We start from the raw sequence: 27,379 nt of genomic DNA on the forward strand, positions 1-27,379 counted from the left end.
GGAAGAAGAACATATATGTTTAATTGTTGACGAAACGTACTTATCATAGTACAATGTACAATTGCTCTGTGGACCCTTGCTTTCCTCATTATTAATTAAATAATCAAATGTCAAGCCCCACTTCAATTTTTATCATTTTGCTTCAGTCCTGTGCATTTACGTCATGTCAGAACTTTGGTCCATTGGATCGAAATCTCGACCGTCATATCAAACACTTCTATCCGACACACCGAAAATCTCGCCTGATTGTCATGCGCATGTAATGCGCATGACTGAAACAATTTTGCGTTTGATGATACTGTGTGAACTAGACATCCCAACAAAATAATTCAGATTACCTCCTCCTCAACAAGTCGTCCTCCATTCCCCTCAATATTTTGCGAAATTTGCACTTAAACCGTTAAGTAAAAAAACATAGGCCGTCGGATTGAGTCATCGGTCAAGATTTTAACCATTGGTTTTTTGAAATTTTTGTCGAGATCAAAATCTCGACCGAGATCTCGATCCAACGGCTTGAATACAAGGTTAACAGTTCAGTGCTTAATGACGCTAAACCATAACAAAATCCTACTTTGGGTTGAATTGTCTATGAGCTGCTAAGAAGTTATGCGTTGGTTTAACCAAAAAAATGGAAAATCTGGAGTAAAAAATAATCTAAGAAAGAAGCCAAAATTCGCTCCGATTTAACATACAAACCCACAAGTATTGGAGTCTAAATCCTCTACCCCCATGCCCCCCAAAATTTTCTTTTCACAACCCACCTCACATAGGTGGGCCAAGGAGATCTGTCTATGACAGATCGTGAAAGAAAATTTTGAGAGCACAAGAATAATGGGAGTAGAACATCCTTACGTCAAAATATTGAGTCTGGATCAGCTCTCCCATCGGGGTAGCACAGAGTGCTCCCTGACAGGTTCCCGACCACACAAAACAGTGGGGCCCACAGTGAAAAATATTTTTTGGAAAAAATAAAAAAACAAAAAAAGATTTTAAATTTCATCCGTGGGCCCCGCTGTTTTGTGTGGTAGGTAACCAGTCGGGGAGCACTCTGTGCTACCCCGACGGGGTGAGGATTCGGATTCCAAAATATTGAGCAAGATTTTCCATGTGAGTACACCAAACATGACCATGATGGCGTGCTTGGACCGCCAGGCATCAGTTTTGATCCTACACCATATGGGAATAAACAAAATTTACAGTTTAAGTTTTTTCTTAGGCCACCTGAAATACACTATTGAAAGTTGAAACTTTTAATATTACATTTTTTACTTTTATTTTCCATCAAAATTGGCATAAGCCCGCTAATGGGAATGAGACAATATTGCTTGTATCTTTATTCTTTACACAAATTTTTACATTTTTTTTATGAAATAATAATATCTACCCGTGATTATATCTTTATTACATACATTTTTATTGAATTTTTATATATAAGAAATGAGAATATTACATACAACATATGCAAGGGTGGAATTCACGACTTTTACCAGCCGACCAACTCTGCATTGACAAAAAATAAGAGAAGAGAATGATCAATTAGGTTCTTATTCATTTTTATCTTATGTATATTATACAAATTGAACAACGATAGATTTCCTGTTAAATTACACATAAATTTGATTATATTTTGAAAATAATTTTTAATATTTTATATAATATTTACTTTACTCAATATAACAATATCACAGATTGATATTATAAAAATTTTCAAGAGCTGAATTAGAAAAAAAAGCTCTTCACACCCCTGACTATTTAAATTGACTTTGAAACTTTCATATAATGTCGGTTCATATTTTAAAAAGGTATTATGATTTTGATTTTTAATGATTTCACACAAATTGTGTTGCCATTTAGTGTTTTTTTTGATTGGATGGAGTTGAACTAGTTCAAAGGATATCAATTCTATGAACCCTCACAAGGATAATATTTCACTTTTGTTTGGGTAACCTCCATAATTCATAACAATGTAGGCATCAAGGAGAAGCTTCGAAATGAGTTATGAGTGCTGCAACATCCCGTTTTCTTCCTTTTCGTGACTCTTTTATTTTTGTTTTTAATTAAAAAATACAACATTTTATATTTTTGAAAGAAAATTTACACTAAAACAATTAAAACTTGTCTGGAAATTTGTGAACGTAATGATATTCATGTATCTAAATGAAAGAATCATACAATCATTTTCGTCAAAATTGTAAACCTAGAATGGATCTCGATTCGACTATTCTAACAGCCATGAATCAGAAATACGGTTGACTTCAAATTAAATATAACCTAACTCATCCTAACTTTACCGACAAGATTAAGATCAACTCAGGATATTCAGGGTGTAAAGCCTTACTAGTGTTGTCTATGTAATTCTTTTTTTTTTTTTTTTTTTCTTAATAAGAATATTCTTGTAATATTGCCAACGAGCAAGGTAACCAGAAAATCTAATTAAAAGTTAAAATGCACAGCAACGATTCAAAGGTAATTGGCCACAATGAATCACGTCCCCTGGCAACAAACCCATAAATGGATAGCCAAAATCCGCCTTTGAGTTCGCATTCGTATTCATTTAAAAATGTTTCTATCTGAAATTTTTTTTAATGTAAAGTATTTGTATCCGACGGATAAACAACCGGATTCTAATTAAGAAATTGGTAATTGGTAACTGGATAATTGACAGAAAATTACCTGGTTAAAATAATGTATTAAACATTTTTGTGTCTTTAAAATGGTTGACCAATCGGTAATCGGATAGTTTATCTCGGGGTGAATCCATAATCTCTCGTGAACCAAAGCAAGGTTCAGAGATTTGCTTAATCATTTACGACTCGCTACACTTTTTTCTCTGTCGGACGATACGATACGCCACTCTCTCTCTCACTGTGTTTCAGACGCCTTATTGCAGTATGGATACGTGTTGCACATTTCCTTTCCAAGTAGACCTCACGAGCACACAACGCGGAGGAAGAGCCAAGCGGTAATTCATTCGTAAGCTTTTAAAAACAGTCATTCATCACAACTAAGCAATCGACACGTGTATGGCTCCTTCATTTCCTCCTCTCTCCTCCCTCCTTTTAAATTCCGAATAACCGCATTCGTCGTTCTCATCTCCTCTGTCTTACACTCAACGCCTTCCTTCTCTGCAACTATCTCCTCTCTCTCTTAACACCAAACGCTCTCTCTCTCTCTCTCTCTAGGAAGCTACTTATATCGCTTCCTGCGACCGTCGTTTGCAGCTAAACTAGAAGGTTCGATCTCTGGTTCTTAATGCCAGAGATTGAACAGCTCGATGGTGACGCACAGCTGGAGACCGCCGCCGGCGCCAGCGCCAGCGGCAGCGAATTGTCACCACCGCAGAATGCACTGTTTGGCAAATATGAGCTTGGAAAGCTTCTCGGTTGTGGAGCTTTTGGTAAGGTCTACCATGCCAGAAACATTAGGTCTGGCCAGAGCGTCGCCATTAAAACCATCAGTAAACGCAAGGTTGTCAAAGGAGGTTTAGTCCCTCACATCAAGCGCGAGATCTCTATCATGCGCCGTATGCGTCATCCTAGAATCGTTAAGCTCTACGAAGTTCTCGCCACCAAAACTAAGATCTATTTCGTACTTGAATTCATCAAAGGCGGTGAACTCTTCTCTAAGATCGCCAAAGGCCGTCTCGATGAGGATCTCAGCCGCCGCTACTTCCAGCAATTGATCTCCGCCATCGGTTACTGTCATTCTCATGGTGTTTTCCACAGAGATCTCAAACCGGAAAATCTCCTCCTCGATGAAAACGGCGATCTCAAGGTATCTGATTTCGGTCTCAGCGCCATCGCCGAGCAGATCCACGACGACGGCCTTCTACACACCCTGTGCGGCACGCCGGCCTATGTGGCTCCTGAGATTCTCGCCAAGAAAGGTTACGATGGATCCAAGGTGGATATCTGGTCCTGCGGCATCATTCTCTATGTGTTGAATGCTGGTTATCTCCCCTTCAATGATCCAAATCTCATGAAAATGTACAAGAAGATCTACAGAGGAGAATATCGCTCCCCTAGGTGGTTCTCCGTGGAGCTTCGACGATTGTTGTCTCGGCTCCTAGACACCAATCCGGAGACTCGAATCACCGTCCACGAAATCACCCGAGATAACTGGTTCAGAAAGGGAGGAATTAAAGAGCTCAAATTTCACGAAGACGACGACGAATTCTTCGAATCCAAACCGGATAAAAACGAACAGAGCAACCAGTTCTTGAACGCCTTCGACATAATCTCCTTCTCCTCCGGATTCGACTTGTCCGGTCTATTTAATGAATCCGACAACCCTGTCGATGGTAGGAAATTCTTGTCAGCACAGGCACCGGAGAGAATCGTCGAGAAACTACAGGAAGTTGGGAAACGAGAGGGGATGTCGGTGAGAAAGAAGAATGAAAGCTTAATTGGTATGCAAAAAGCTTATTTGCTGATTAAAGTCGAAGTTTACAGGTTGACGGAAACTCTAGTGGTGGTTGATGTGAAGAAGAAGGGCGGTGATATCGAATCCAGCGAAGGGGTTTGGACTACGAAAATACTACCGGAGCTGAGCAACTTGGTTTACCGGCAGGAATCACGAGTTGCCGGTGACATTGCTTCTACATCATGACCTTCCAGAACATATGCTGAGCGTTCTTCCGGGTGAGAACATCGAACTCGGATGTGTTTTGATTAATCATAATTTATGTCTCTGTCTGTAATATTCGAAGTTAATAACGAAAACCCCAAAGGATAAGAAGAAAAAAGAAAAAGAACAAAAATAATAACATCAAAACATAAAGAAACCAACTTCAAGAATTGGGTTTGGCTATCGTCTGTTTTTGCCCGATTCTTTTTTTATTTTTTATGTTTTCATTGTTAAGCACAGCTTGTGCTGTTGTATATATTCTGTGACTTTTGAATTCAGATGAACTTCGATTCAGGTACATTGAATCTTGTTTGGTCGGGTTTCCATTGTTCTCTCAGACCTTTGTGTGTGTTACACGTGAAAATTATTAAAAGCAGGAAAACAACTTATAATTACCAGTCATGGTGAAGATTTGCCATGGTCAACAAATGATAAGGACAGAGTATCCAAGTCTGTTTGCGAGGTTTGTAAGTTGTAACTGGGAAGGGGGTATATTTTTTTCCTCTTTCGTAGTTGTGTTTCTTTAATTAATTTATGCAGTTTGGTTTGCATTATAAATAAAAACAACAAAAAAACATCTCATCTGAATTTCTGATTTACAAAAAATAAAATAAATAAATAAATTGTAGAGGAAGGTCATCCTGAACATCAAATCTGTAAATGGCGGGTGAGACCGGTGAGCCGGCGTTTCGTCGCAAGCTTCTGCTCGCGCTGCCGTCTCCGGCGTTTTGTTGCTCACACTCAATTGTTGGTGTCGTCGCATACAATCACAACAACAAGACGACAATGACGAAACCTCGACCACGACTTCAACCTCGTCATCTCCGTCTTCTTCTTCATCAGCATCATCCACGATCCTCTCCGATTCCATCAAATCCGTTGGCAGCGTTACCTGATTCCTGCTTCTCTGCCTGTATCAATTGGAAAAAGGATTCGTGAACAGCAACAGGGCAGGAAATCCAGAAGAGTGTAAGATCATCCTGAACTTTTTTGGCTCCAATTTCAGAAGGAAGAGAAAAGGGTTTTGACTTGCAATTTCAAAAGATAAATTGTGTTAGCCAAAGAGTTCGGAATGTTCTATAGTTCTGGGGAGAGCGATATATAGGGAGAGAGAGCACCAAAACAAAGCCCAGGGAGGAGACGCGCTTGTGTTAGAAACCATAGGAGACTGAAGCAATGGCAGGAACGGCGTTGAAAACGGCGGAGACGTCGTTCAGCTTAAAGAGACCGTCTCTGGGTCGATGGTGAGACTGCACATCAGATCGCCATTAAACCATTCAGAGTTTAAGAAGATGCTCTGATTCAGTTCTTCTGATTCAGAAATGGGGAATTTTAATAGGAAGTCATGGAATAAGAGAGAGAAAGAGGGCGCGAGAGAACCTCGTGCATATGCCATGGTGAAACGTGCAGGAACTGATCTTTCTGGTTTTTGCAGGAACTCCTTTCAAATGGCGTAGGGAGTTATAGGGGCTTATTTTTGTAAATTAAAAAAATTCAAAATATAACAAAATAAAATTTATATTTACTGATATATTATGGACAAATGGTCACATTAGTTTTAAATTAACAGAAAAATTAAGAGTAGATAATTTTATAAAAAGTGCAAAATGAGCCCAAGTGTAATTTAAGCCTATTTAAGTGAATAGTCAAAAATTACAGAAGACTCTCTTTTGAAATGAAGTGTCTCTCAACAATTTGAGTTGAAGAGTAATTTTTCAAGAAATAAAATTTTATCCAATTTTCTCTTATACAAGTAAGAAGGCAATTTGAAGAAAATACAGTCACGTTAATTATAAAACTAAGAAGTTAAGCATTTGATTATCAACTCAACAAGGCAATCGATCATGATCAATTTTACCCTATATATGTAACACCTCCTTGGAAAGAAAAAAAAACCGTGGAATGATTGAGCTATGGAATGGAAGCAATTTCTGATTTTATGTTGTTTCGTCAAGTGGTAAACACTAGCCGTATTCATGTGAGACCTTTAAAAAAGTGGACAAAACCATGAATCATAAGGCATGAGCAACAAAAAGTGATCAAACCCGTGAAGCAATAAAGACTTCCACTTGGGTTTCTATTCTTTCTTTTTCTTTTCTTTTTTTTCTTTTCTTTTTCTTTCTTTCTTCTTCTTTTTTTTTTTTTTTTTTTTTTTTTTTTTTTCTGAGGGGTGGTGCGGTTTAGAAACTTGCCTCCAACTATTTAAGAAAAAAAGAAGAAAAAAAACTCAAAATGTCAATGATCATCCCTTACAAGTATGATGTTGGTGCCATTTTATATTTTGTGCGAATCAGGTTTGAGCATCCATCTAATCTACTAGAATTCTTTTTTAGTGAGAATTTTTAATGCGTGTTGAACTAGTAATAAGATTTAATACATATAATATTCTTATCTAAAGGTACGCATTAAGTTCATTTTTATTTTTTTTGATTAAAATATTTTATATGATTAAATTTTATAATTCATTGAGCACTCACTAAGAAAATTTCTTTGAAAAAATATCCAAACTTCCATCCAATATCATAATGACATCGTCATACATTAATAACTGCGGTATAACAGTTTGATTAATGGGCCCAAATTTAAAGACTCATGATCCAAAAGGTTAGGCTATTATACATGATTTTTATTTTATTTTTACCAATCAACTTGATTGACTGAATACTTTAACTAGAGTTATACGTATAGTAGGTGGATGAATTTTTTTTTTTTTCATAAGTCATATTCTTAAACTAGCATAAAGACTAGTTAGAAGAAATATGAAAAGTATATATTAAGAGCTACTGAGCTTCATAATATAATATTTGATTTCGAAAATATTTAAATAGATGGTGTCCACTTCGACAAGTATACTCAACTATCATGATGATGACAATGATGATCAAATTGGTTTTGTCTAATTATAAATGATTTTAAAATATTAAATTGGCACTTTATAATTATTTGAAATGACTTAAAGATTAAATATTAAATGATGGCTCTTAAAATCATACATTATGATTAGAATGTGACTTGCATCCATAAGTCCTGGTCAAAAATTTTGAGCATATTGAAGTTCTCGTATTGGTTTTGGGGGCTCGACTTACACAGCACCATGCTGCGAACACATTTTTAAAAATAGATGGTCGAAATTGAAATCTCAGTCGGTCATTTGCTGAAGATACTATATAATTTTTTCACTCGAGCAATTTCCTAGTTTGAGACTTTGGGGGTTTCATGAGTGGTTCACGCATCATACTCTAGGATGAACTGACATGGCAGGTTGGACACAGTTGAAACTTGCTAGATAAGTAAAACCCCACCAGGATTCTCCAGCCACGCCAGCACAAGGTCCACTGCCAACTGAGCTAGCTGGGCTTGGATTCTTCATGCCTTGCTTGGTGTTTTTGAACACGTTGGCCAAATTTCAGTAACTGGTGAAGCAAAGGTTTTTGAACAAGTTGGCCAGATTACAGAACTGGTGAAGCAAATTCCATGCCTTCTTCTCTTGGTTTTTTTCTTACCGTCTTCTTCAGTTTCCTTGCCCACCAAGTCATTATTCATTGTCATATATGATGAATCTCACCATGATTTCCTTCTGCAGTGAAGAAGCTTGAAACATCAGATTCATTTGAATGATGTGATCGCATGGATGATATAGCTTTATGGTTTAGAGGAAGGCCAACAAAGAACCCATAACCTTTCACTTTTGAGTTCCATTCTCTTATTGTGGATCAGTTTTGAATTAAGCAGAAATCCCACAGTGATTATTAGAATGAGCTTAAGCTTCCCTTCACCTCTACAGAAGAAATTCATGCTACATTTGTGATTTGATCCTATATAGGATTCATCATTAACTCCAAACCCATAACCTTTCACTTTTGAGTTTCATTCTCCTATTGTGGATCAGTTTTTAATTACGCAGAAATCCCACAGTGATGATTAAAATGAGCTTAAGTTTGCCTTCACCTCTAGAGAAGGAATTCATTTTACATTTGTGTTTTGATCCTTTAAGATTCATCATTAACTCCAACCCAAAAGTTAATGCTCACAAATAACCTCCTTATGTTACTTTCACAAGTCTAGAAATGAATAGTTGATCACAAAAATGATCAGTAAGTGCAATCTAGGAATTGTAGATGGATAACTTGGGGTTTCAGAGTTTTGCTAATAAGGGGAATGTGGCTGAAAAGAGGGAATGTTCAGAGAGTAACTTCAGATCTCACTGCTATGGTACTGTTCCCTCCACCTCCATGGCCATCACTTTTCAACCAATATAGTGCCATCATGTATAACTCATCAAACCCCACTAAACCATTCTATCAGTGCAACCATGAGAATTTAGCTACCACAATAACTACGTGTGAACTGATAATGTTGGTCCAAAGGTTCTATATCATGGGATTTTAGACTAAAAGACTGAAAGTAATTGAAGTTTCTTAAGGTACAATTGAAACAGTATTCATCATGCAATGTCCTAATGAATGTTGTTCAAGAAGCTTTCAGCTGTTCAACTTGAAAGAATCTCTTGACTTCTGGTAAGAACTCCAGACAACTTATGACATCTTATATCTTGAACTTGCATTGATATTAGATAATACCTCTCCTCTGGTTACATCAGAGGTACACAAGGCCACAAGAAAAGAGGGGTTTAAATGGACTTCCCCTGCATTTTCAAGTTCCACGGAGGGCTCTTACTCGTTCTTGAATCAAGTTCCGCTCCCAACCTGCTATACCCTCGAAAGCTTGTTCAGGAAGGCTCTCAAAGGGCTCTTTCCATGGATCATTTTTCGCCAGGTCATAAGTGGCTCCACGTATTGCTCTTTTATTTGGTCCACATGGCCTCTTTGAAGTAAGCTTTTCATATGCTGTATTTAACTGCTTCATGAACACACCTTATGATCAGAAAATAGGTCCCAAAGATAAAAGTCATTGACATGAGCATCACAGTCTGGAATTTGAAATGACTAAAAAACTCCCATGATTTTTGTAGAATGAACACCAAGGTTTCAAAACAGCCAGCTGGAAGTTGAGTACTAAGTTTTAAAATCCCATGTAAGTTTAACTAAGGAGAGAGAGATTTACACACAAAATGCAAATAAATTGAGTGATGAAACCAAAGAAAGGCCGAAGGATAGGCCAAATACAGCAGAGATTAGACTTACATTCATATCACAGAACCAGAACATATACGCAATTGCAACAGCAGGGGCTCTTCCCAATCCAGCTGTACAGTGTACATAAACTCTTCCTTTCCCCTCTGATATGGCCCATTCCAATGAAGAAACAGATTTAGGTAATGTATTCCTTAGGGAATCTGGATCAAAATCCCTAGCCTGCAAACAGTATCATCTCTCAGTCCATTCGAAAATAAAGTCAAAAGAAGAAAAAAAATGACTGATTATTTTTCTCTATGACAACAACTGATTTACACGGTGAAAAAGCAAAATGTCCAAGAGCTTCAAAAACTACCCTCATGATTTTCCGTTCTCTTTCCCAATAATGAACTACCTTAGAAGGTTGCAAGCTGTTCTAATGTTAGCTTTGAGCTTTTGCGTATATTTATAACTCACTATAGTCATAGGAATATATTTTGTAATTTCCTTATTTTTCTTATTAAATAGAATATGGCTGCACTTCCACAAGACACAAGTCATTGTTTTCCCCAACTATTTGTCATTCTTCACGACACGTAGAACCATTCTATGCCAAACAAGGTTTAAGAAGCAAAACAGGAAACACAAAATGCACAAAGAACCATCCATATAACACATTGATGAGATGCCACAATGTCCATAACTGATCTGCCGCACTGGAACATAGAACTTGCCAAAATAGAAACCAAAAGATGCTCAGCTCTTTATATCTAGAAGCTTCACCGTGGGAATAGGGCATGTGCAATAGACTTTTCTTGAAAGAAGCAAAAAATAATTTCTCCATTTTCTCCTTTTTTATTCCACAATAATGTCAACACATTCCCCAACTGAAAGGCTCATATTATTTCTGAAAGGCTCAATTTTTAGACAGATTCCATATTCAAAAGCTGTATTGTTGTTATCTTATTACAATATCTAGCTAACATAGTAGCTGAAACACCAACTGAAACTCTCATGTAGTTTTCTATATTTTTTGGGTAACAGGTCATTTCTATTAAAATAAGAAACAGTGAGAAGTAACAGTTACACTAGTTTTCTATATGTAATGTATAAATGGAGGGAAATTGCATTTCTAAGTGGTGGTGCCCCTGAAGATGTACTTTTAGTTGGCCAATTTCCCATGAACTAGGGTAAAATCTCAATTGAATGCTGTACTAACATCTATGAGCCCTAGAAGAGCCATATGGAGCGCAACTGGCAAAGGATTCTAGCCCCATGATAACTGTATGTACTCACACAGTCAATATACAACAGGGGCAAACTGAAGTTAATAAAGACCAGTAGCTTCCCTCTTGAGATCCCATACACTTTATTATTATTTTGTTGTGTTGGGGATTCTGTACACTTCAAATTATGACAAAAGAAGTCCATAAATTCCTCGACTAAAAGTTAAAATTGACATGTTTTGTCCAACAAACAAGGTGTGCAACTCTCTTTGTGGGTAATTGCTGATCTGTTTCCTGATATATAGTTCATTTTATGATGCCTACAATTCCTCGACTAAAAGTTAAAATTGACATGTTTTGTCCAACAAACAAGGTGTGCAACTCTCTTTGTGGGTAATTGCTGATCTGTTTCCTGATATATAGTTCATTTTATGATGCCTACAATTCTTCTATTCATTAGACTCCTATCCAATGATTATATCTGTCAGAGATATGAGATATAAAAAATGCAAGCCACCTTGAAACTATTATAACTTGCTTATCCAAGAGCACCATAATAGCCATCTTAAGCAACCCAATCTCACACATGAACTTGGCAGTTAGCATTCCTGACTCTGACCAAGAGTAAAATGAAGATTTCTTTCTAGATCCACTGTACGATTTTCTCAATCTGTACTGCATCTTTTCACAGAGTCACACAGTGGACATCAAATTGGTATGAAAGAAGAGTCATGCATGCCAATTGTAATCACTAATCAGTTGTTCCATTCAACAGAAGGAAATAAAGTCAATCATCACTGGAAAGATATGGTTGCCTTAAAGAGGTGTTAAAAAGCAGGTTGATATATGCTACAAATTTACAAGTTCACTTTGCAATTTATCAATTCCTTCTACAATATATATATATATATATATATATATATATATATATATTTTTTTTTTTTTTTTTTTTTTTTTTTTTTTTTTTTTTTTTTTTTTGGGGGGGGGGAGGGGGGAGTAGACCCAGGAGTGTTGAACCGTTGAAGTCATGACCAATTAATTGTAAGGTGTTGGCGGTTGTTGAGTGAGCCTACTCTGCAGATGATCTTTCATAACAATCAACAGAATGGGAAAAACATGAAAGGGATTTCGTGTCAGCAAAGGATCATGTCCCCTAGAAGACTAATTTATAGGATGATAGGATCAGTAGCCTAGCATATTTGAGTTTGGATGATTTAATCTTCAATATCATTGAAGATGCTGCAATTGATATATAAATGAGATAATACATAAAAATTTGAATATAGAGCAAGTACATGTGAGGGGATCATAGGAGTTTAATTAAAGTAGGTAATTTTATCTGCAGCAGAATCACATGAAATATCATGGACCCTCAGTGGAACATCAAAAAACAGAGAACAGTTGCTACTCAAATAGAAAATTCATAGATTAAGAAGAGTACTCTGAACATCACCATGATAACAATTATCTTTGGCAAAGGAAATTGCTATATGAGACTACAAATCAATGTAAAAACTGGTCAACAGATCAATCCAATCAACTCCTCGGCAACAGTGGTTGATATGATACAAAATGAAAACCAAGTTAAAGACTATTGAGTAAAAACTGGAAAAACTAAAGATATAAGGCCAACCCTCAACTAACTGATGCTGACCAAAAATCAGTTGTTTACTTTATGGGCTCCAATGGACCATGCCAATGTAGAGTAGTGTAACAGAAATACAGAACATCCTGGATGGTTGGTTTCAGCCAAGAAGATATATACGGGACCCACCACATTTTGAGCAACATATTTCTCTGTACCACAATGACACAAACATCGTGGTAGAACTCCACAGGACCTGTTGTACAGGCACCATGGATGCTCGAAATAAAGGATCTTGTTCCTAAATTGTTGACAAATCAAATTCTCAACATTAATAGAATAGATGTAATTAGCTTACAGGCCTTCTCATGTGACGAATTCCGAGATCTTTACACCGGTTGACAATGGAGTGCAAGTCAATTCCCCAATACTCAATGTCCTTATCCTGCTGCAAGTTTAGAATGTAAGCCACATTCTCCTGCTGCTTTAGATGATCTATGTCTTCAGGCTTCTGAGGCTGAGAACCCACAATTAAATTGTGAGTTATGTGGGTATAGTTCATGCCTGAGAGCAGGAAACAAACCCAGAGATATTAGAAGAGAGAGAATGGAATCATATAAAACTCAAAGTCACCAAATAACAACATCCTAAAATATGAACATAGGTAAGCAGTTTCAAGAATTTAGAAAAACCTTCCTTTCAGAGCCCTTCGAGATGATCTTGCTTTGAATTTTATATGGAGAGAGAGAGTAATAGTACAGTTATATTATAAGCCACCATTTAGCAGAAGTGGCACAAATGCTTCTTATAGGAACAAGAAATTGATTCAAACATCAGCTACAGTTACAATTGTACTGATGAACAGAACTCATGAGTGGGAACAACAAAATATAGAAGAAACTAGATTTGATCCTTTCAACAGAAAGAGAAAAAGTTAAATGGACAGGGTACCACACTTATCATCCATAACCTTCTCCTTCCCCCTCTCTCCCACCAACCCACCTCCCCAAAAAATGTTAGTAAGTAAATAAACCACTTTTCACAATTGCTGGATAGTGATAAGAGTACACCAGGCGAACTTGTTTTGCAGTTGTCCACACAACACACACACACACAAAAAAAAAAAACAGATCCAATCAACTAGTTAAGCATGAGATCACAGAATAACACTATCTCTCAGGATACGAGTCACGAAATCAAGTACAAGGACAAAAATCAATTCATTACAAATAAAACAATTGGGGGAAATACCATGTCAGTCGTGTTAATATCAAGAGGGATTTTTAGCATAGCATTATCAGAGTAAGTTGAGTCCGATCGAGCAGGAAAGAAATTTTGGAAAAAATGAATGAAAGGTGAAGAGGGATTGAGAGGAGAAGAAAAGGCTCACCAAGATCATGATGGTATTCATATGGGTTCCTCATCATTCTCTTCATGGCAGTGTTATACTCTTCCATCTTGGTCCCACGGGTACCGGTTGCTGTGGGATTATTTTCGAGCCCACCACCTGAAACTCTGCAGGAAATTCTACTCATTCTAGACGATTTTATGGAAACCATGGAACCGCAGAATCGTCTGTTTCTAGAATAGAAGAGCTCATCTTCTGGTTGGATTCTGATGACTGTTGAGAAAAAACCGTTAGTAACAGCGCCCATTTTCTCCACCTTTCTCTTCTACCCTTTTTCAGATTCGAACAGGATTCTTTCAGGGTGACCCCAAACCAAAAAACGAATGCAAAAAGTTCAACGCCCACTTCACGGACGGCCATGGAGCAATTCGGACCACACGCGTACAATCACGCGCGGGTGCAGTTGGCATTGTTGGTAACTCTTGACGTTAGCCTGGGGAATTACGGAATTAGAACGGTAGAAGAACACCAACCGGGCCAGCCAACTTGGGCAAAAGAGGAAACTTACATGAATTGCAACTCTATGACTCATGAGTAAAGCAAGCTTTTCGCATGAAACTGTATCTCGACGCAACTTGCATGCGATCGAAATGGGCCTCCGGCCCAAAAAAGTTTATAATTGTAAATTTGGCATTGAAGTATTGAACCGTGTGTCGCCGACGCATGACAATTTTTCGCCGTGTCGCTAACCCCAGCAACACGATTTATTCTTTTTATCGGCGATATATCGCCGACAGTCGACTTTCTAGACGACCTTCGACAGAACCACCTCCACCCCCACCTCCGGCACCCAAGCTAGAAGGCCCAGAACCACCTCCACCCAAACTAGAACCTTGCAGCCCACCGGTCCCGAGAGGGGTATGTTGGTATGATGCTTGTGCAAGACCACCTCTGCCGTGCTATTGTGGCTGCAAAAGATCGCAGCAGCAGTGTTTTGATCAGCGTGATTAGCAGCAGATTCTGAGGAGCAAGTGAGCAACACGAACCCATCCCCAAACTCTAGAGTAACCATTGTGATTCGAGAAACGGCCAAAGTTGCTGGAGCAGATGAAGAGAAGTAGAAGCTTTTTACGGATAGCCCTTTCGTTGAAGTGCTAAAATATGCTCGGGTTTACTCCACAATATCACACTTTCTGATCTTTCACAACATCATCGTGCTTTAAGCCTTTAACAGAGAGAGACGGTCCGACGGAGATTGAAAGTCGCCCAACATGTCGAACTTTATCGCCATGTCGGCTATGTTGCCGGGCACCGACACGGCGACATAGGTCCACATGTCGGACCTTGAAATTTGGTAGCATGCATTTAATAACAATTTATGGTTGAGTATCGAGTTGCAAAGCTTAATTGAAGGATGGAATAGAGGAAAACAATTCAATTACATTTTTTTTTTTGTTATTCTTTGATTTATATAAGGTTTACCTTTCATTACCAACCATTAGATCAATTCACAAGTCTCATTTGTTGTTGTATGATCATAGGCCCTTAATCTGAGTTAATTACAGTTTTCATATGGAACACGATTGTCTATCTCGAACTTGGCGGGGTCACATTTCTTTTTGTAACCGTCGAGTTCCTTCATGCTCAAGGTACCTATGGGTTTACTTCTAGAATCGGTCCCAATCAAAGAGATTACATCAACTATGATTTGATCTGATTGACCTTTATTTTTTACTTATCAATAACAATTACTGATAGGGATATCAAATCAAATTTTATGTAAAATCATTCTTATACGTTTCAATGTTAAAGAGATGTCAATGGTTAGTTATGGTTTGACTACCATGTCAAACATTCATATTCATCCAACAAAATTTATTTTGTGATACACATTGTTGGCGTGAATTTCCATCTTTCTATGATGTCCACATATTTGTTTCCAAATTTTGTTGCAAAATGTGAAAAACCATCAACATTTACCATAGAAGAGTGAGAGAATTGATGTATATCATCAACAAGGATTCTCGATTATATAAGGGGGTGTTTTTCCGCTCCACGATAAAATCTTTAGCTTCTTAGCTATAGGTCTCTATGAATTTGTATTACTAAAAGATTTGTGAACACTAAAGGTCTGTTCAATTGGCAATGACTAACATAGAAAGGTCAGAATTCGATCTTCCCTAATAGTACATATAATAACCCCCCATCCTTTCATTTGGATTCAGATTGTCTCCACCAAACCTGTCTGTGCTTACCCTGTGTCTGGCCTTATGTGAATGGGAGGGAATGCAAACACGGGCAACCATCTGTCTGTGCTTACCCTGTGTCTGGCCTTATGTGAATGGGAGGGAATGCAGACACGGGCAGGTTGGGTGGAAAAGATCTCCGCACAGCTCACTAGTGGATACGTCATTGCTTACGACTCCATAGACAACAATTGAGTTAGATGGGCACATCATCAATCAATTTTGCTCTTTGCCAATTCTTCCCAACCTTCCACTTCCAAGTCCCACGATGTGACTTGCTCCAAATTGGGCTCGCTAGGTGTCCTTGGTGTGTGGGCCAACACCTCAACATTCTTGATGGTTCTATTAGGCTCGTTTGCTCCCTTGGTGAAGCCCATCTTTGAAACCAATACTTGAGTTCCATTCAGATTTTTGTTGTCTAAAGGTAAACGAAGCTCAAACATTCCTTATAATTATGCTTCTTCTTGTATTTGCAATATCCAGCTTCATGGGCCCACCAAAACATTATAATGGAAAATGCCAGCTAGACATTGGTGTCAATCGTGTCTATAACATGTCCTTAGACAGTATTTCTACTACATGATTCCAATTACCTTTTTACCGCATGATTTTGTCTAATTGTCGTATTAATTGTTGGTTGATGTGAATTTCACTGATAAAGTTCCATAATTTTATTGTATATCTTTTGGATTAAATATATATGAAGTTATTATCAAATATCCTTATAGGAACATTTCATTTTATGATTTTACCTTAATAAAGTCTCTAGTCTCCAATTAAATTCTCTGAAATTTCACATGAACTTGGACAACTCACCTACATCAAACCCTAACTTTTAACTAATGCGTAAGCAAACTTAGACAGCTCACCTAAATCAAAACCCAACTTTTAAGTATGCATTTATGGAATATATTTTTTTTTACCTAATTATTCTTCTCCCAATGGGTCAATAAACCTCATCATTGACCCTTAAGAAATAAATAAATAAAACTCATTGTTTTTAGTGGTTTGTCGGAATTTATGGAGTATTTGGCGTGTGTATCATGACCTCTCTAGTATCTTATTTGAAAATTACTAATTGCGCAGCACTTGCAGCAAACGGTTTAGATCAATAAAGATTTCAATCTTGGTCGTCGTCCATTTCAGAAAAATGTCAGTCCTCTCATCTTATTTTGAAAGTCGAAGAGGATTGTAAGCATCTCTTTGGCAAATATATAATATTTCAGAAACATTATTCACATAGAGAAAAATTATACTAACGTGTTTGAAGTAAATTCATTCATAACCTAATCGCATTCAACTTCTCAAAATGTTATATTTAGCTTTTATTAGTATTCTACTTGATCTCAAGAAAAAGAATTTTTACCAAGAAAAAATTAACAGTACTATACAATACAAAAATTACATTTTTTCACAAATAAAATTGCCTTTCCACATTTCTTCACTATCCACTATAATAATTACCAAGAAAAATACAGCAAGAAAATGTTTAAAAAATAAACCAGTATGCAGATTATGTGTTAATGGGCAAAAATTAAACTGTTAATTGAACTTCAGATGATGGCCTCCTCTCTCCATCTTCAATATCAGACCGATTTGACTCATCTACCCTGCTTTTCTCCCTTCCTTTCCCAATAATCCCATACATCACCAAGAACTCTTCTCCCCAATCCCACAAATGCAAAACAATGTAAGTTCCGATTCCACCCACCAATCCATACGCTATCGAATAAGTCATAGGCATCAAGATTATTGTCACAAACGCTGGTATAGCCTCTCTCATATCATTCCATTCAATCTCCACCACAGATTTCATCATCAACACCCCAACTAAAATCAACGGTGATCCTACCGCCCATGCAGGTATAGAAGCCAACAGCGGCGTAAAGAAGAACGACAAGAAAAAATAACCCGCCACCGTTAACGCCGTCAGTCCCGTTCTTCCACCTTCTCTTATTCCCGTCGACGACTCTATAAACGCCGTTACAGGTGAAGTCCCCAACAACGATCCAACCACTATGGCTGTAGCATCCGACATGAACGCGAAATATTGACCCTCGAAATCGCCGTTTGTATCAACAAAACCGGCAAACCGGGCCATGGAGTAAAGCGTGCCGGTCGTATCGAGTATGTCTACGTATAGGAAAGTAACCAAAGATTCCCAAAATGACCCTGTACCTATACCCTTGAAGCTTAACGCACCTGCCGTGCTCTTGATGGCATGAACGTCAACTACTTTCTTGAAGTATTGATAGGCCGAATTACCCGAGTCGGTGTCGGGGAAAGCAGTGACTTGGGTGTTCCGGAACCATGAAACGGCTGTTACAAACACTATACCGTATATCATCGCTCCTTTGATGTTCTTCACAAGGCAATAAGCAATGATAACGAAACCCAACGCGCCAAGCCAGAAAGTTGGGCTCAACATCTTGTCGTGTAAGCAGAGAATACCACCCGAAACCGTGCCACCCGGCATGAGACTGACAGTGCCGTTCGGATACGTTACTACCGGAGCGACTGCCACTTGTGACTTAGCAGGGCAAGCACCGATTGTGACAAGGGTGGATGAACTGAAGCTAACGAGGCCGAGACCTTGGCTGCTTTGAAGACCGATAAAAGCGAGGAACAGACCGATTCCAGCGGAAGAAGAAATTCGGATTGGTTTGGGAACGAGTTTTGCTAGTTTGGCTCTTAATCCAATTGCAGATATGAGGAGAAAAATCAACCCTTCTATGAAAACTGCTGCTAAAGCAGTTCTATAAGAAACGTTGCCGGAGCCGTGAAAGCCGACGACGGAGTAGGCGAAGTAAGCGTTGGTACCCATACCAGGAGCCAAACCTAAAGGGAGATTAGCGAAGGAACCCATGATTACACAGCCGATTAGTGAAGAAGCGATGGTGGCAACGATGAGATCTCGTCGGACTCGGTCGAGGCAAGCTGTGTAACCCGGATTGACTGGGTCGAATTTGCAGGACTCATCGGGTTGAATCACGGTGAGGTTGTTGGCTGCGCAGTTGGAGACAGATACGGAGTTGTCGCTGCAGAGAGGGACGCAGTCGGAAACGGAGCAGGTTCCGCCGGAATCAGTGAGGATGCTTGCGTTGACGGCGAGGATGTAAGCCATGGTTAGGAAGGTGGCTGTGCCGGCACGAAGCTCGGTGGTGAAGCTTGAACCTCTTTCCTTAACTTTGAATCGCTTTCCGACTGGACCGTTGTCGACGAAGGAATTGAGACGAGAAGTCATGGAAGACACTGAAGAACGTGATCGAGTCTCCATGGATGATTCAACAGAGAAACACACACTCAACAGGGTCGAATCTCTTTGAGGGGAAAGAAATATGGCAGATCTCAGCTCTTGCCCTCTTATACCTGCATTGTGTGTTTTTGCATGAAACAGAGACTAAACAGGAATGGGATTCAAAGATTCCACCAGAGAAGGGGGATCTTTCAAGTTTCAGCTACAGGTGGGAGATGTTATGGTGCATCGCAACTCAACTCCCATTTGTGACTCTGGGTCTCCCTGCGAATTCATGCGAACCACCCTGGAGGCTGTAGTCGTATTTGACCTTAGAGACTGGCGCTGCCGCGCTGGTGTGAATGAATCTCGATAGATCGCACGTCGACCATGGGAATCCACGTAGTGGGACCCACTAGTAAGTCGTAACCCAACAGGACTCCACATTGGGGCCCACTTGCAACCAATAGACTCCATACGTGGGACCCGCTTGTAACCAATAGACTTTGTTTACCCTTTGTGCTGCTCTCCACTTGTATACCCAGCTGGTCCTGCTAGACGGTTTATTTGTTAGAAAATACAAACTCCTATCATTGTGAAATCATTATTTAAGTGCTGATGTAAGTAAATTAATTATCTTTAAAAAAAAAAAAAAAAAACCCTTTAAACGAATAAATCTTTGTTCTTCTTCTGCTACTATTTGTAACTCTCTCTGACTCTCTTCTCTCAATTATAAATTTTCACAAAACTTGTGTTATCGGATATTAGTCTTTCAGTGTAACATAAAGACTAATAATCCCACTCATTATAAAGTTCATTTACTTGTAGAACTCTACTTATTGTAAAATATCACATCATATATACTACCATCTCTATTTAAAGATAATGAAAGCTCTCTCCTCAGAAAACAGTTGATTGGGAATTTCACCGTGGACGTAGACTTCACAATAAAGATCGAACCACGTTAAAATTGTGTTTTTATTTTGAACATAAAGATTATATAATTTATGAATGCTACCTTTAAATTTAAGATATAAGGATAATATTGGAAATGGGTAGGTAAAAAAATTGTTTTGATACTTGAAGGTCTGATCATGAAAGGGTTATTCACTAGTAATGAAATGACCTGCACTTCTTAGTAACGAAGTCATGAGTTTGATGCTCCCTATATGTAATAGTCTCCATCTTTAATATAAAATTACTAATTTAAAAATAATAGTAAATTTATCTGATAAATTAGATAATTTAGGAGGTGACGTGAATATTTGGAGGTAACTCAAGGGTTGACAAAGAAAATTTTACAAAATAATATGTGAAGAGTCAACTTTTTCTGATAGTGGTTATAAGTTTGAAGCGACCAAATTGTAATTAATTAACCATATAACCATATAATAATACTATCTCATATTCTCCTCAAAAATGTGGTTCTTTTTTCTACTCTTACCTTTCTAATGTGAATGTATACTTTTTTGAAAATTTGGTTTGAATTTGGAGCCATTTTCCTTGACCATCTGAGTTTTTGAAATTTCAACGTCGTAAGTATTTCATATTGAAACACAATAATCTATAAAAGTCTTCACTTCAACTAAATATAATATCGATTTTTTCAATCGATTCTGTTTGAGACCATATGAGATACATGAAATATAAATATAAAGAATTTTCTACACTAGAGCTTTTAAAAATATTCTAGCTACTATCAAGAAACAAGGAGAGTGGAGTATCTGTTTAAAATTAATGGGAGAAGTCACAATCGTGGAGTACTCTCTCCCCTCTTCTTTTATACATAATATGACTTGTCCACTTTGGGTGGGAAACAAAGTTTCGAGTGTTTTAGGTATCCAATAACACGATGACAAGTGTCTTTGATATCCCATGAATTCCTTGTATGTTATAAAGTCTAAAGTTGGATATCTTACCTAATCCAAATAACTCAACAATATTATTTTATTAATGAATTACAAAATTAATCAATCTCATTAATAATATCATCACCTAATAGCAAATTAATTAATCACTAAGGAGTAAGGACCATTATCTCTCTACAAAAAGAGAGATCTTCAATCTTTTTTACCTTTATTTTTTGTCTTTTACTATATCACATAATCACATTTTGGACTATGGACATGTAACTTCACTATCATAGCCCACATTAGATATGTGATTTCAAAAGTTGTGTTAATAGTAATGAAGAAGATTATGTCCGGTTGGTGTGAAGGCCGAGGGTCGGCTCAATGCGTGGAAGGAAATAACCCTTTCTTACGCTGGTAGATTGACTCTTGTCAAGTTTGTCCTTGGTGGTATTATTAGGTACTGGCTTTCTTTTTTCCGGATGCCTCAGAAGATTGTTCACATCCTAAAGGGGTTGATGGCGAAGTTTCTGTGGTAGGGGATAGAGGCACTCATAGAGTGGCTTGGAAGACTGTTTGTATGCCAAAGGAAGAGGTAGGATTAGGGTTGTGCAACATCTATGAACGGAATAGTGATGTGTTGATGAGGCAGATATGGTTAATTGCATCTAATCCTTCCTCATGTTGGGCCCAGTTTGTGATCCACCAGTATTTACACGACCATTCCACTTTGTCTGTTCCTGTTCCCACAAGATTGCATCTAGTTCAGCAATCACAAACCAAATCCCCCCCTGAGGTTCAACCGCGAGACGTAGCACTCCAACGACATTTGGCACCTTGCCCCCCCCCCCCCCCCCCCCCCCCCCCCCCCCGGGGCCCCCCCCCATTTTCCATTTTTCCCCCCCCCCGCCCTTATTGCAAATTGTGAAGATTCACTTGTTTGGTTTGATCCATGGCTGGGAGGGGGCGTTCTTGAGCAGTAGGGACATTTAATATCTCAAGCCTTGGGTAGGAACCCGTTCATGCAGGTTTCGGAGTTGCTAAAGGGTCTTCTGGTTGGGTGGATAGACCTTTTGAGTCACTTTTAAGAAGTTGATGGGAAGAGGTCAAGCAAACTCGAATTCATCAGTGTTTGTAATGAGATATGGTGTTATGGGTGGCTGATCCTGCGGTTCTATTGTGGTCGAACATGTTATCCGACCAGACCCCCATAACACAACCCGTCTCAACTCAAAGGATAAGTTTGGATAAGAATAAAGGTCATGAGAGATAAAGGAAGAAGTCCATCTCGAACTCTACCAATATAATCCAAGTAAAGTCCATCTATACCAAGGGAGATAGAATCCTACCACAACTCTAAATAAGAGTTTTACAGGTAACCTACGACTAAGAGCTATATAAGGATGTATCGTCCTTGACACAAGGTATGAACTCTTAAGTTTTTGAATACACTGAGAGATTGAGCTTGATTCCTTTGTTCGTCTGAACTAACTTGTTTGTCGGAGACGATACTCGACCACACTGGTCGAACACATTTTTGTAGGTTCAAGCATTCGACCAGGGGAGACTGAATTCTGCAACAACAGGAGGCTTTCTCTGAAATTGCTATGTTTGAGCATGTTCTCACAAGTGAAGCAATGGCAATGAGAGCAGCTTTATGGTGTGCCCTTTAGAATCACATTTCCAAAGCTAAAGTCTACTCTGATTGTGAGGAACTCATCCATCTTTTCCACGGCCAAGACTCTCAAGTATCTCCTTTATTTGTAGCCCCCATTGTGAAGGATATTACGGTGTTGTACGAGGAGTTTGAAGCTTGTTCTCTCCTATACCTTTCTAGGGAGGATATTAGAAATGCCCACTCCCTAGCCCAACGAGCCCTCACTTTGAAAAGGAAGACTGAGTGGTCATGTTATACTATGGGCCTCCAAGCTGTTGGAGGTATATCCCTTTCTTGCTGTTTGAAATGAAAGTTCTTAAAAATGAAAAAATGAAATGAGAGAGAGAGAATCTACTATCTTAATGTATAACTAGGAATCCATCAACCTTTGATATGTCAAAAACCATTGATGTCACACTGACAGTGTGAAAAATACTCAAACCAAATAACCAATCAAATTCTTGTTTCTTACCCGTTAGTAATGCCTATGGTATTTCATGTAATCAAATATGAACACAACTTGCATGTAGACATTTGTGTATTAAGACTATTTACTAAGGGGGAAAAAAACCTTTATTTAGATTATATGGGGCCATCTAAACCATTAGATCTAATTTAAAATTTTCTCTTTCTGTTCTTTTTTTCATAAAGGCTTATAACAAGATAATAAGAAATCGTCATACAGCAAGACCAATCCAAATCTGGATTAGTGAATTTCAAATGGCTTTCTAAAAGATGCATCTGACAGATCAGAATCCACCACATTAAGATTTCTTCCCTTCTTAATCACTAGTTATTCTTACTAACCTCAACTTATGTTAAATAAATAAATATATAATTTTTTCTTTTCAAACTAAGATTTGTTGGAATCAGCTTACGCATCTCACCACATCCACAAAGGGTGTCATTTAAAATTCAGAGCTCTCTCATTTTCTACTTTTAGTTGAGTGCTTGAATTCATGTATCCTCCATCTTTTGAAGATTTTAATTTTCTAATCTGGGTCCTATTGGGTCACAAATCTGATTTACCAATTCCAACATATATGAAAGCTTAGTTGTGTTATAGATGATTTTTTTTTTGGAGGAAAGACATTTATTCATTAGGATTTAAGGAGGTTGAACAAAAGCCCGGTTCCAGTACAAGCACAAACTAAGGCCCCAGGGAGAGCTCACAGGCTAACTGAACTTGGAACCACAAGAGAGGTCACATAGGGCCAAAGAGTCCGCTACAATATCAGTAGAGCGCGGAATATAAAAGAAAAGAACAATGACTAGTGGTGCAACAAGTGTCAAAATGTCAGCCACCACCAAAGTAGCAGCCAACGAAACAACATCTCCATCGTTCAAAGCTTGAACAACAACAAAATTGTCCAATTCTATAATAATTCTATGAAACCCAACTTCCAAAGCACATAAAGGACCTTCTATAATCACGTCTAGTTCACCAATTAAGATGATTATGAATCATGCTAAAGTGCTTCAGACATAAATCTTTCTTTTGAGGTTTATAGAAATAAGATATCATCAGGAATTCTCTAATCAGGAAGGCTTTTTTTTTTTTTTTTTTTTTTTTTCTTAGCTTGTGATCATATAATTCTTCACTTTCTGTTAAGAAATGAGCACGTTTGCTTCCTCCATGCATGCATGCTGGAGATTAAGGTTACTAATTAATCATGTTTAATCCCATTATTAAATTTCTACTAGCTAAATGAACCCGTTTCACATCATATTGTTTTCCTGCCTGGACAATGTGAAAGCATGAAAACATCATTATTGTCTGATTTATCATTTATTCAGCAGGTAAGAAATTTTAAACATTCGATCTGAAGTAGTTAACTTTTTTCTCTTTTTCTCTTTTTTTTGCCAGTCAAAATTTGTGGGCTTTGTTCCCTTATTGGAGGTCATAGTCTTATAAGTAAATAATTGAAAAGTAGCTTACTTGGAGAATTGGATTTAAAGTTTGACTTTTTTTCTTACAAGTTTTTATATTTTTAATGGTACGTCATCTTCATTTTGTGAACCAGAAATTACTTGGATACTACGCAATTAACGGTCAAGATTAAGATCTCGATCGTCCATTTTCAAAAAGTGTGTTTTTTCATACTTTTGAGAAACGGGCGATCGAGATCGAAATATCGACAGTTCGCAGCACAATGGTGTGCATTAATTACGTAGCACTGAAATCAATCTAGCCTTTGTGCAATCTAGCACCATTGAAATTGATCTGCCACAAGTAGGCTTTGGATAGCCTATGTGCAATCTAGCACTTGTTGAAGAAGACTCTATGATTCAATCTCACCCTCAAAGCCTAATGTGAATTCAATGACAACTTTACCCAAAAAAAAAAAGTTAATAAATAAATAAATTTTTGTTTCAATTTTGTTCTTAATAGATAGGATATACCTTACAACAAAACTTTATTCTTAAGTAACTTAACAAATGTCATGTAATGACATGGTTAGGACCTAATTTTGTGTTGACATTCTATGTTAGGGTGTCATATGAAAACAATATAATCACATATTAAACACAATTAATTTGATATTGAAGTTTTATAAGGACTTTGAACCGTCCTCAAACCCTTTTTTTTTCCTTCTCCTTTCTTTGAGGGGTTGAGAGTTGGGGTGATATTAAAAGCACTCTCTCCAAGTGAGAGTTAATTTCTAATGACGTAAGGTATTTATCTTTGATTCATATCATTTGATACTCTTACATGTATATAATCTTGAAAATATGTTTTGAAGTCCAATCCAGTTGCCTAATTATAAATCTATATATAACCACGGTCCGACATGTTGCCTAGTGTCGCCATGTTGGTGCCAAGCGACATTGGTGACATGTCGCCCAACTTTGGGTGAGTATTATTCCATTGGCTGCATTGGTGGCACATGAAAAATTCAAGAAAGGCCTTATCTTTCCTCCATTTATTAATATCAGAAAGTAACTCTGCAAGTTGCAGACTGCAACATGGTAAGTTTCACTACAAGGCTTGACTTTCACATTTACTTTACTATGAAACCGACAACCATAAAAACCTAAAAAATATTTCATTAATTCTGAGATTTATTTGACTGACCTTCAGTTAACCGCCCTGCTTCTCACAATTCCACTACCAGGAAACGCGAGACGGAAAAGTTGGAGAAGAAATGAAACGCCGCAATTGAGACGGAGAAGATGGATTAGGTCACCGGAAGACGAGGAAGATGATGAAGGGGGATCGCCTTGGCAAGGACAGGAGCAAGGTTTGGAAGCTTTGGTCAAAGATAGTCTTGGTCATCGGAGACGGGGAGGATAATGAAGGGGATCGCATATAACCCAATATCCCAAGGTTTGGAGCTTAAATCCAAATATAATTGATTATTGTTATTCTACCTTATAGGGTGAAGGACGATTTTGTCTATACCCAACTCATGTCATTAATGCTTGAGAACCTAAAGATAGCCCTTGCAATCAGACTGGGCCATGCATATAACCCAATATCCCATTTCCTTAAATCCACTTATAATTAATTATTATTATTATTCTACCTTAGGGTGAAGGACGATTTTATCTATAATCTATACCCAACTCGTGTCATTAATGCTTGAGAACCTAAAAATGATAGGCACCTTACAGGTCGGACTGGGCTTGAGGTAGCATTAAAAAGCCCAATTCAGAATTCTGTAATTCTGTTGGGCAGTCACAAAACTGATTGGGCCCATGAGGTGCAGTAACTCAGTTTTAATCCCCACCGGCATTTAACAATGGAGAGTGAAAAAATGTGACCGGACACTCTTATCGGGTTGGTTTGAGTTTTGATTTGTAGACATTGAAAAAGACTGAAACCGTTCATTTGGAATTGGGTCTGTATCCACGGTGGAAAAAAAAAATTTCAATCCACATTGTTTGATTCGTGTCTCTAGTCTAAAAATAAAAATCTTTGTTTTTCTAGCAAATAAAATAAAATATTTAAATTTTTATATTTTTTAAATTTTAAATTGAACAAGTGTCATGAATCTAATATTGTAAATTGATAAATTTATCTTCATGTGGGTAAAGTTCGATTCAAATTCATTTAGAATGAAAAACAAAATAAAGCTACCAATTCTCCCCAAAAAAAAAAAACACCCAAACATTTCTTTACAAAATAAATAAATTAAATGCCTCTTTAATTAAGGTTCCCCTTGGAAATGTATTCACCATGTTATAAAGTTTAATGATAATTAGAAGAGATAATATATCAAAAGCAATGAAATAAATTAAGATAAGATGAATTGCTCTCTTCATTGAGTAATGTGCATTATATATTTATGGTAAAAATAAAGACATATATGATATGAAAATATTATAATTTAAAAAAAAATACAATATATATATATATATATCTATATATAAATATATCATATATATATATATATATACATATATATATTAAAATGATTATTGTACATAAAAATGTCCTTGGCTGGTATTTTGAATAGAATTTGCATAGAATGAAAATGTAGATTTCTATAATGCACGTTGAGGTACTAAGATCTTTAGTTAGAAGCTA

At 37.5% G+C, this 27,379-nt stretch overlaps 2 protein-coding genes and 1 pseudogene across 2 annotated transcripts; 1 reads left to right on the plus strand and 2 right to left on the minus strand.

The window, feature by feature from the left end:
- Positions 1-3,099: 3,099 nt before the first annotated feature.
- LOC149008079 (CBL-interacting serine/threonine-protein kinase 11 pseudogene) lies at positions 3,100-4,918 on the plus strand (annotated as a pseudogene).
- Positions 4,919-8,876: 3,958 nt separating this feature from the next.
- LSF2 (dual specificity protein phosphatase (DsPTP1) family protein) lies at positions 8,877-14,243 on the minus strand. The gene is made up of 4 exons (XM_089166563.1): positions 13,903-14,243; positions 12,871-13,076; positions 9,771-9,941; positions 8,877-9,483 (listed from the first exon to the last, which is right to left on the minus strand). Exons 1-4 carry the CDS (start codon positions 14,165-14,167, stop codon positions 9,280-9,282), a joined length of 846 nt encoding a protein of 281 aa, XP_089022689.1. The 5' UTR covers positions 14,168-14,243; the 3' UTR covers positions 8,877-9,279.
- Positions 14,244-17,494: 3,251 nt separating this feature from the next.
- AZG1 (AZA-guanine resistant1) lies at positions 17,495-19,613 on the minus strand. Its single transcript, XM_089166099.1, has one exon. It carries the CDS (start codon positions 19,381-19,383, stop codon positions 17,641-17,643), a length of 1,743 nt encoding a protein of 580 aa, XP_089022225.1. The 5' UTR covers positions 19,384-19,613; the 3' UTR covers positions 17,495-17,640.
- Positions 19,614-27,379: the final 7,766 nt, after the last annotated feature.

This window comes from Hakea prostrata, chromosome 8, assembly GCF_041222555.1.
Source record: "Hakea prostrata isolate BN-2017 chromosome 8, UWA_Hpros_2, whole genome shotgun sequence".
NCBI classification, from domain to species: domain Eukaryota; kingdom Viridiplantae; phylum Streptophyta; class Magnoliopsida; order Proteales; family Proteaceae; genus Hakea; species Hakea prostrata.

Coding starts and splice junctions, on each gene's coding strand:
- LSF2 (XM_089166563.1), bottom strand. CDS start 14,167: ATGGGCGCTGTTACTAACGGTTTTTTCTCAACAGTCATCAGAATCCAA. Junction 13,077..13,902: donor TGAATACCATCATGATCTTG/GTGAGCCTTTTC, acceptor TCCTGCTCTCAG/GCATGAACTATACCCACATA. Junction 9,942..12,870: donor TTCGTCACATGAGAAGGCCT/GTAAGCTAATTA, acceptor TACTGTTTGCAG/GCTAGGGATTTTGATCCAGA.
- AZG1 (XM_089166099.1), bottom strand. CDS start 19,383: ATGGAGACTCGATCACGTTCTTCAGTGTCTTCCATGACTTCTCGTCTC.